This window comes from Mya arenaria, chromosome 17 (assembly GCF_026914265.1).
Source record: "Mya arenaria isolate MELC-2E11 chromosome 17, ASM2691426v1".
NCBI classification, from domain to species: domain Eukaryota; kingdom Metazoa; phylum Mollusca; class Bivalvia; order Myida; family Myidae; genus Mya; species Mya arenaria.
The window spans coordinates 48270613-48282515 of NC_069138.1; the positions used below are offsets into that span (position 1 = coordinate 48270613).

Genomic DNA, 11903 nt, shown 5'->3' on the forward strand with positions numbered 1-11903 from the left:
TCCTTATTTTATTCCTAGTTTATCAACATGTTTCAGCATTATTTTAAAATAATTAAAATTTCTCTTAGGCTGTAAGTTTATAGTTAATGAATTTCTTCTTCTTCTATTGGAATAGAGCGCGGGCGGAAATATTTGCTATATATAAGTGTATGCTTCATGCTGCGCGAAGGTCATGCGCAGTAACCACTATAAAATAGCAAGCAACGAAGGTTTACATTTCAGTAAGGCAAGATGGAGTCAAGAGTTATTCGAACATATCTTGTGTTGCTCTGTTTTTCTCTTATTTTTGAAATTGAAGGAGTTTCTGTGCATAAGATTAATGATTTATTAGACGGCAAAAATGAAGATATAGGGAATCTTGGTAAAAATATTGATAGTCAAAATGATTTAAACGTCCATGTGCTTCAATTAATGAAGGAGGTTAAAACCCTAAAAGAAGAAGTGACACTGATGAGGGAACAGTGTACACTTCATGCTACTGGGAAAACTAAAGAACACAATATCCAGAAGAGAGGTATGTTACAATGAAGAATAATTGTAGTCAGTAAATAATTAATTTCAATCAAACCATTTTCAAATTATACTTATTTTCCTAAACATCGATTTTAAAACATTTTCAAATTACATGTATATTTATTTATCTAAACTTTGCATTCAAACCATTTTCAAATTGTCTTTATTTTCCTATAAGTCTTATACATTATTGTAAGTAATATTTTACTGCATGTCAACGCTTTTGACGGATTTTGAAACATATCAAACCAGTGCTTGTAATTCATATTATCATTATACTGTTTAATCAGACGATTCGGATTAAGCATGGCCATCATTGCGAATGTTATCTTGTCATTCGGAAGAAAGGCTCTTAATTGGTGGGTAAATCTGAAGTAAGACACATGTTTTAGAATTAAACCATGTTTAAACAATATAAACCTAAAACAAGATCGCGATTTTTCATTTTCTTAATGTCTACGTCCCATCCAAGGTTTCGTCAGTCGGTCAGTAATTGCGTCTAATCACTAACTTAAAGTGACAGTCTTATTCAAATTCAACACTTACAAATGTACAACAAACATAACTTTTGAGTGATAAACCTTTTACTACTTACAAAGTTATGAGTTTATGGAAAATATTAGTAACTGATAACACGATTGTAACCGTGTATTTAATAGCTGAAAACGTACAAATATTAAATAATTGGTGAATGCTAAAAGTGCTAAAAGATTTACTGTGGTCTATTATAGTCTTTTAAGGTTTCCTGTACAAATTAAACACGGTATCCATCATAAGAACCACTGTGTTTGACATGCATTCATTCTTTTTGGTATATTTAAACAAATGTATCAATTGTGGTAAATCTTATTTGGGAGTAAGAGTGCATCTTTAGGTTTAAGAAATAGACATACTTTTTTACAACGTAGGTAACATGAATCCAAGTACACGTGTGCTTGTTTGTCGAGTGTTTCTATGTGACAAGTAAATATTACCATTGGTTAAATATTAACATCCGGGTGTTTCGGCATGAGTCATGTTTAATAGTAATTGACCAGTCGCCAGTTGTCAAGCAAACGATGAGTTGACCAGTGATTGGATTTTATTGTTTTAAAAATAAATATAACTTGAAAACCTCATTCAAATGATCGCGAAAAATTGCAATAATTGCTTTGGCGACTTTTCAATTCCATATAAGTGGTAATCATTGAATGAAATCATTGTCACCACTGCAGTCACGTGGTTTCCTTCCTTGTTGCAGCTCCACGAAGACGTGTACGGCGTAGGAAACCAGAAGTCGCGTTTCAAGTCGTGCTGAAGAAGAAATCAGAGAAATTTCACACTAACCAACCAATCAATTTTGACCACGTGATTACAAATATAGGAAACGGTTTTGATATACGGACAGGCATATTTATTGCACCAATAGGCGGAGTGTATGTCTTCAGCGCCACTATTTTAGCGGCAAACGGTTATTATGTTGAAGGAAGCATTGTGGTTCACGATGAAACAACAGTGACTGCAGTGAGCGATCGAAGACAATTGTCCGAGTCGAGTATGGACACTTCCGACCAAGGCACGGTCCATGGCACTTTCAGAATTCAGAAAGGGGACACAGTGTCCTTTATGATTAAGTGGCCTCATGGACAGCACGAATTGGTTGGCTATGATAAGACGAGTTTTGGAGGACATCTAGTAACAGCACACAAGTCATAAGTGTAGCTATCAACAACAAAGATGTTAAGCTGAAACGTTGTCATGAGTTCCATGAAGGCCTCCTGCTCGCAACAGAGTTTTTAATTGTGATATACAGTGTGTGTAAACCACGTAATAAATTGCATCATACATGCTACGTCGGAGGACAACATTTTTGCTTCGAATGAAGACTTTAAAGTGACACTCTTATTCAAAACCAATAAATATCCATGTATATCTATATAAATTTTAAGTGATAAACCTTTAACTACTTCCTAAATAATGCATTTATGGAAAATATTAACTACTGATAACTAGTTTGTTATCGTGTATTTAATAGCTGAATATGCACAAAATATTAAATGATTGGTGAATGCTAAAAGATTTACTGCGATTTACTTTTGTCTCATAAGGTAGAAATACCATGTTTTTTGCGCATTTCTTTCAAATTAAACTCTCTATCCTTCATAAAAACCATTGATTTCGACATGTATTCATCCTTTTTGGTATATGAAAACAATTGTATTAATTGTGGTAATCTTATTTGGGAGTAAGAGTGCATCTTTAAACAAAGATAACTTCACTATTTCTTCACAATTTTGAATGAAATATAGCGCAGTCTATGCCGCTTACGGAGTCCCGCCTTCGGTCTTTTACCAGAGTTTGATTGAGAGTTTGGTACACACATACTGATATACTTACATTGTGATATATCGTCTAGTCTTTGATCTTCTTTAACATTGAAGATGTTAGTGTTTCTTGGTGCATATTTGTTATTTATTTCATTAGTTTTATTTCTAGTTTATATTGCTCTTTATGATGATGTTGTGGTATAGTTTGCGCATGTTTACAATTATTGTTTTCAGGTGAGTTTCATGAGTTATTATTTATAACAATTTCTTTTTGAATGCAATCGTTACAGTGATCTACGTTTGTTACACCTGAACGAAATAATTCCACGTCAATTAGTCGACCATGATATAGACAGTAAATTATCCGTTCTAAGGTCCTCATACCCTAGGAAACTGTTTAAATATATTGTAAATGCCTACCTGAAAAGACGAACTATTATGTACTCTTAATGTGATATTTGATTGCTCTTGGAACTCACATTGTATCTGTAATACCAACAAATTGCTGGATTCTTCTGTTACCATTAAAAGAGAAATCATATTGACTTTTAGGCCAACATAGCTATTCGAACTAGTTGTATATTTGGAATGTTTTATTTCAAGAGCCATTCTTTATTTTCCTGGTAGTTTCTAAGAATGTGTTCGTGACATTTATGTTTTTATAGTATTTAAAAGTTAACTTCATAAGCATGAGATGTTTTCCGTATTGAATATATTATTTTTTCCTCAATAATTATATTAAAATTCTAATAGACGAACACAAATAGGACAAGCTAATGCACTTAGAGTTATTAAATGAAGTTTTGCGATTGTTGTGATGTTTGAAATTCTGCTCAACAGAACAAAAAATTACTGCAAACAGTCAAACCCCGCTGGCTCGAACTCGCACGGACCGGTCGAACTACTTCGAGCCTCGGGAAATTCGAGCCAAGGGGAATGCTAACATTCAGTAAAATGAAAACGCTCCTTAACATCCAGTTCGAGCCAATAAGGACATCGAGCCAAGCAAGTTCGAGCCAACGGGGTTCGACTGTATTAATATAAAAGTTATTCAATCGTTTATTAATATCCCAAAGTAGAAAAATCGCACTTTCATTGTTTTACAATGCGTTAACTTGACTTTATCTCTTTTCACCAGTTAATAAGGAATCCGATGTTCAAAAAGGGCTTCCATTTGATCAAGCCATTGGCCGTAATTATAAAGTGATACTCGTATTTATAATCAAGCCATTGGCCGTAATTATGGAGTTGGGGTGGAGTTAAACCAACGTTTATTGAATGCTTCAGAACCTTTCATTTACAAACAGTAAGAAAAGTAATTGAACCAAGACCGTATCATACTCGTTATATACGAACATTTTATGAAAAATCGTATTCCTGTTTAAATCTTAGATTTGAATTCTTTTTTAGAAAACACTGTACCCTGCCATTTCAAAATGACCCGGATCACTGTCTCGATTGGCCAAGATATGGCTTACGTCACCTGACACACACCCTGATCCCAATTTTTCTCTGAATTGTTTGGCTAGTCATTAAGCGGTGGGTTTTATTTTACAGTTAATTATTTAAGATATGAATTGCGGGATTGATGTCATTATCGGGGTATGAACGCAGTTGGGCTGGTCTAAGTGTGTGGAGTACGAAAGTCTATTATCTCATTCAATAATTGCTAAACCATACTTCATTTCATTTAAGTTAACCTTTCAGTAATCCTTTCTTACCAATTCTGTAAATAGAACGACTTGGCTATAACCGGAAACATTTTATCAAATGAAGTCACAATAACGCGGGAAAAGTTCAACCACTTGAAATCACTTTTAAACGTAAAATTGAAACACTTGTGGCAACAAGACGTTTAACATAGCATAAATTAAAACTTTCTAAAATGTCGATTTATATTTTACGGGATCTGCTGACACAATACAAACGATACAAGATCAACAATTTTCATGGATATTGTTATGCGATGAATTGCGATCGAACATATCCGAAGATGTTGCGTTCATCGGGTGATGTGGAAGTTGAGTGTTTTCTACTTGTTACCATGGCATTTACATATTGAAAGAATCTCTCTGCTAGGTTTGCGTTACCATAAACATTGAGTTACCATGACTACGTACATTGATATATCTACAAACAGTTTAACAGATAAACATGCAATAATGCACCAGTCAATTGTAACCACGGCCCCTCCAGGTCCGGGGAATAGCGGGGACTTTGACTTTCGCTCCAACCAACCCCGGGTAAAATCCCCGTCCTGCGGGGACGAACTGATGGTAAAATTCCCGCCAAATGCCCCCGCACCCCAGGGACCCTAGGTAAGGCCCATTCCTCGCTATATTTTGTGCGAACACAAAACCACCGCATTCACCCGGCACTGCGGGGCCACATGAAAGGTAAAAACACGGCCCATTTCCCAGGCTATCCCCGGTATACCCCGGACCTTGGGGGGGGGGGGGGAGGGGGAGGGTCCGTGGTTATAATTGACTGGTGCATAAGGAGATTATTATCAATCTGATTTACACTTCTCAGCCGGGTAAAATACACATCCGTGGGCACATAAAATTCTTAAAATGAAAATAGATTTGATATAAGGTAATAAATACTGCTGTAGTCGTGCACTATCATGAAACTGCTGCAAACATGGCCAAGAGCCAAACCGAGTGACATTTTCATTGCTTGATAATATGCTGCATTATGTGAATGAGTCATAAAAGGTATGCATTCATGCGCGTAGCTGCCTATAAGTGAGTTCGCGACTGAATCCACATGCTTCTGACAAAGAAGTAAAAACTATCAGCCGATGTTGCAGTATGCGTATTTGACTACATGATCCTAAATTGTTACAGTTTCCAAAACAAGCATGCACCAGGATTTCAAAATGTTCTGAGGGGGTATTTCCACGAACCCTCCTAGCAAAATTATGAATCCACACAAAAAGAGAGCTAGCTACGCCCCTGACATTAAGACATCTAACTAATATAAATATCACGTTTATCCTTCTTCAGTGCATACGCGAAGGTAAAATTACATTGACTCATCGCCACCACGATGACAGTCTCTTGAAAATGAGCTCTGTTATTGATAACCAATAAATAAACTTAAAATCACATCAGCATGTCCATGAATTAATTTCAAAACTCATTTACTTCTTTAGTTCTGACAATATAGTCGATGATTCATCGAAATGACTATCCGATTATTTTCGATAATCAAGTATGACTTTTCATCGCTTTTCAATACCTACCATTAAGCCTTAAATGTCATTTTACTGAAGGTTATCGAGCTGACTTACAATTCCCGTTCATTGGTGCATTGCAAGTGAATACGTAGTTATAGAATAACTAATTCGTGCAATTGAAACATTTCAGTTAGCTTGGGCGTAAGCAATTAAGCTGAATTCATTTCCTCCTTACTTGTCTCGCGATGTATTTGCCAATGAGATAGCTGCGAAGTTTGATATGGATAAATGATACTCTTTTTGTATTGAAGCTGCACTCTCACAGATTGAACGTTTTGACAACTTTTTTTATTTTTATCTTTGAACGAGCCAGTTTTTGCGAGAATCCATGGAAACCAGTGATATAAGACTGCTGACAAAAAATAGAGCGCAGATTTTTATATTTAAGTTAAAAAATGATGTTTTATGCATTGTTTTAAACCCGTTAGTGACGGTTTAAGCCATAAAACATTAATTTTCGAACAGAAATATGAAAATCTACGATCTGATTTTTTGTCAGCAATCTTAAATCATTGGTTTGCAGAAATTTATGCAAAAAAGTTTGCTCTTTCCAAGACAAAAAATAAAAAAGGTGGGTATAACTGTGAGAGTGCAGCTTCGGCATGGGAAATGTCTGTTAAAGATGTTCACAAGGAAATGAATATTATGTAGTTTCTAGTTTCTAGTTTTATTCAGTAACAGAAGCACTTAGTGAAACTATTTTACATATAAAGAGACTTTGAAAACTGAACTTAAATCATAATTATATTATAATAATAAACATAATGGCATAAAGAGGAGATTAAATTTACCAATGCAACGAATAGAATCACAAAGATGGCAATTTCTGTCAGTTATGTTTATATTCCACTTACTACCTCCTTCAACTGGAAAATGGTTGTTTCTTGTTCTTAATCGTATAATAGAATGCAATACTTTTGGAAGTGTTTTAACACGATAGTTTTCAAATTTAAATCGTTCTTTAAACAATATATAAATTAAGCATCTACTTGAAGAGCTTTCAATAGTGTACAAATCAGACAGTTTCTGCTTAACACTCTTTGTAACCATGTTTCATGTAGGAGTTTAGTTTTATTTAAACAAACTGTTGCGCCTTTCTTTCTTATCATTTATTTGAATTAGATAAATGACTATAACTGCTTGACAATCAATGTGCTTAAAGCTGCATTGTCGGAGAAGTTCATTACTTTATTAAAAGAAGAAGGAAAACTAAACCTGAGGTTACCATTTTACCTGATCGAACAATCCTATCGACAATGGTTTTCTCTCATTTATATCATTTAGTTCTTTGTTATTTGTTTTATTGGTATGCCTGTCTCAGATGTATTGCATCGCGATTCCCTATGGTGATGTATTGCATTGCGATTCCCTATGATGATATATTACACAGCGATTCCCTTTGGTGATGTATTACATTACAATTCCCTATGGTGATGTATTGCATTACGATTCCCTGTGGTGATGTATTGCATCGCGATTCCCTATGGTGATGTATTGCATTACGATTCCCTATGGTGATGTATTGCATTACGATTCCCTATGGTGATGTATTGCACAGCGATTCCCTATGGTGATGTATTGCATTACGATTCCCTATCGTGATGTATTTCATTTAAGATTTCCTATGGTGATGTATTGCATTAAGATTCCCTATGGTGATGTATTGCATTAAGATTTCCTATGGTGATGTATTGCATTGCGATTTCCTATGGTGATGTATTGCATTAAGATTCCCTATGGTGATGTATTGCATTACGATTCCCTATGGTGATGTATTGCATCGCGATTCCCTATGGTAATGTATTGCATTGCGATTCCCTATGATGATATATTACACAGCGATTCCCTTTGGTGATGTATTACATTACGATTCCCTATGGTGATGTATTGCATTACGATTCCCTGTGGTGATGTATTGCATTGCGATTCCCTATGGTGTATAGCATTGCGATTCCCTATGGTGATGCATTGCATTACGATTCCCTATGGTGATGTATTGCACAGCGATTCCTTATGGCGATGTATTGCATTGCAATTCCCTATGGTGATGTATTGCATTGCGATTCCCTATGGTGATGTATTGAATCGCGATTCCCTATGGTGATGTATTGCATTGCGATTCCCTATGGTGATGTATTGAATCGCGATTCCCTATGGTGATGTATTGCATTGTGATACCCCATGGTGATGTATTACATTGTGATTCTCCATGGTGATGTATTGCATTGCGATTCCCTATGGTGATATATTGCATCGCGATTCCCTGTGGTGATGTATTGCATTGTGATTCCCTGTGGTGATGTATTGCATTGTGATTCCCTATCGTGATGTATTGAATCGCGATTCCCTATGGTGATGTATTGCATTGCGATTCCCTATGGTGATGTATTGCATTGCGATTCCCTAAGATGATGTATAGCACAGCGATTCCCTATGGTGATGTATTGCATTACGATTCCCTATCGTGATGTATTTCATTTAAGATTCCCTATGGTGATGTATTGCATTAAGATTCCCTATGGTAATATATCGCATTGTGATTCCCCATGATGATGTATTGCATTGTGATTCCCCATGGTGATGAATTGCATTAAGATTCCCTATGGTGATATATTGCGATAAGATTCCCTATGGTGATGTATTGCATTAAGATTCCCTAGGGTGATGCAATGCATTAAGATTCCCTATGGTGATATATTGCATTGTGATTCCCCATGATGATGTATTGCATTGTGATTCCCCATGGTGATGTATTGCATTGTGATTCCCCATGGTGATCTATTGCATTGTGATTCACCATGGTGATGTATTGCATTGTGATTCCCCATGGTGATGTATTGCATTGTGATACCCCATGATGATTTGTTGCATTGTGATTCCCCATGGTGATGTATTGCTTTGTGATTCCCCATGGTGATGTATTGCATTGTGATTCCCCATGGTGATGTATTGCATTGTTATACCCCATGGTGATTTGTTGCATTGTGATTCCCCATGGTGATGTATTGCTTTGTGATTCCCCATGGTGATCTATTGCATTGTGATTCCCCATGATGATGTATTGCATTGTGATTCCCAATGGTCATGTATTGCATTGTGATTCCCCATGGTGTGTATTTCATTGTGATTCCCCATGGTGATGTATTGCATTGTGATTCCCCATGGTGATGTATTGCATTGTGATTCCCCATGATGATGTATTGCATTGTGATTCCCCATGGTGATGTATTGCATTGCGATTCCCCATGATGATGTATTGCATTGCGATTCCCTATGGTGATGTATTGCATTGCGATTCCCTATGGTGATGTATTGAATCGCGCTTCCCTATGGTGATGTATAGCATTTCGATTCCCTATGGTGATGTATTGCATTGCGATTCCCTATGATGATATATTGCACAGCGATTCCCTATGGTGATGTATTGCACTACGATTCCCTATCGTGATGTATTTTATTTAAGATTTCCTATGATGATGTAGTGCATTGCGATTCTCTATGGTAATGTATTCCATTAAGATTCACTATGGTGATATATTGCATTACGATTCTCTATGGTAATGTATTCCATTAAGATTCCCTATGGTGATGTATTGCATTAAGATTCCCTATGGTAGTATATCGCATTGTGATTCCCCATGATGATGTATTGCATTGCGATTCGCTATGGTAATGTATTCCATTAAGATTCCCTATGGTGATATATTGCATTAAGATTCCCTATGGTGATGTATTGCATTAACATTCCCTATGGTGATATATTGCATTACGATTCCCTATCGTGATGTATTTCATTTAAGATTCCCTATGGTGATGTATTGCATTAAGATTCCCTATGGTGATATATCGCATTGTGATTCCCCATGATGATGTATTGCATTCTGATTCCCCATGGTGATGAATTGCATTAAGATTCCCTATGGTGATATATTGCATTAAGATTCCCTATGGTGATGTATTGCATTAACATTCCCTATGGTGATGTATCGCATTAAGATTCCCTATGGTGATATATCGCATTGTGATTCCCCATGATGATGTATTGCATTGAGATTCCCCATGGTGATGTATTGCATTGTGATTCCCCATGGTGATATATTGCATTGTGATTTCCCATGGTGATATATTGCATTGTGATTCCCCATGGTGATGTATTGCATTGTGATACCCCATGGTGATTTGTTGCATTGTGATTTCTCATGTCGATGTATTGCATTGTGATTCCCAATGGTCATGTATTGCATTGTGATTCCCTATGGTAATGTATAGCATTGTGATTCCCCATGATGATGTATTGCATTGTGATTCCCCATGGTGATGTATTGCATTGTGATTCCCCAAGGTTATATATTTCATTGTGATTCCCCATGATGATCTATTGCATTGTGATTCCCCATGGTGATATATTGCATTGTTATTCCCCATGGTGATCTATCGCATTGTGATTCCCCATGGTGATATATTGCATTGTGATTCCCCATGGTGATGTATTGGATTGTAATTCCCCATGGTGATATATTGCATTATGATTACCCATGGTGATGTATAGCATTGTAATTCCCCATGATGATGTATTGCATTTAGATTCCCCATGGTGATATATTGCATTGAGATTCCCCATGATGATATATTGCATTGTAATTCCCCATGGTGATGTATTGCATTGTGATTCCCCATGGTGATGTATAGCATTGTAATTCCCCATGGTGATGTATTGCATTTAGATTCCCCATGGTGATAAATTGCATTGTGATTCCCCATGGTGATATATCGCATTGTAATTCCCCATGGTGATGTATAGCATTGTGATTCCCCATGGTGATGTATTGCATTGTGATTCCCCATGGTGATATATCGCATTGTGATTCCCCATGGTAGTATATCGCATTGTAATTCCCCATGGTGATGTACAGCATTGTGATTCCCCATGGTGATGTATTGCATTGTGATTCCCCATGGTGATATATCGCATTGTGATTCCCCATGGTGATGTATAGCATTGTGATTCCCCATGGTGATGTATAGCATTGTGATTCCCCATGGTGATATATCGCATTGTAATTCCCCATGGTGATGTATTGCATTGTGATTCCCCATGGTGATGTATTGCATTGTGATTCCCCATGGTCATGTGTTGCATTGTGATTCCCCATGGTGATATATTGCATTGTGATTCCCCATGGTGATCTATTGCATTGTGATTCCCCATGGTGATATATTGCATTGTGATTCCCCATGGTGATGTATTGCATTGGAATTCCCCATGGTGATATATTGCATTGTGATTCCCATGGTGATGTATTGCATTGTAATTCCCCATGGTGATATATTGCATTGTGATTCCCCATGGTGATGTATAGCATTGTAATTCCCCATGGTGATATATTGCATTGTGATTCCCCATGGTGATGTATAGCATTGTAATTCCCCATGGTGATATATTGCATTGTAATTCCCCATGGTGATATATTGCATTGTGATTCCCCATGGTGATGTATTGCATTTAGATTTCCCATGGTGATATATTGCATTGAGATTCCCCATGGTGATATATCGCATTGTAATTCCCCATGGTGATATATTGCATTGTAATTCCCAATGGTGATGTATTGCATTTAGATTCCCCATGGTGATATATCACATTGTAATTCCCCATGGTGATATATTGCATTGTGATTCCCCATGGTGATATATTGCATTGTGATTCCCCATGGTGATGTATAGCATTGTGATATATTGCATTGCGATTCCATTTAGTATTGTATTTCCAGTTTTGCGCATGTTGTCATTGTAAATGCATGGCATGTAATTTTCATGATTTATTACGTTTATTATTTAAGTTT

The 11903-nt window shown here is 36.5% G+C and overlaps 1 protein-coding gene across 1 annotated transcript; it reads left to right on the forward strand.

The window, feature by feature from the left end:
• The first annotated feature begins 203 nt into the window (after positions 1 to 203).
• LOC128224191 (cerebellin-1-like) lies at positions 204 to 3360 on the forward strand. The gene is made up of 2 exons (XM_052933945.1): positions 204 to 514; positions 1754 to 3360. Exons 1-2 carry the CDS (start codon positions 232 to 234, stop codon positions 2206 to 2208), a joined length of 738 nt encoding a protein of 245 aa, XP_052789905.1. The 5' UTR covers positions 204 to 231; the 3' UTR covers positions 2209 to 3360.
• Positions 3361 to 11903: the final 8543 nt, after the last annotated feature.

Bases quoted from the DNA above. Each gene is read 5' to 3' on its own strand.
- LOC128224191 (XM_052933945.1), top strand. From the start codon at position 232: ATGGAGTCAAGAGTTATTCGAACATATCTTGTGTTGCTCTGTTTTTCT. The intron at 515-1,753 runs GTATGTTACAAT...TCCTTGTTGCAG, and splicing joins ACACAATATCCAGAAGAGAG to CTCCACGAAGACGTGTACGG.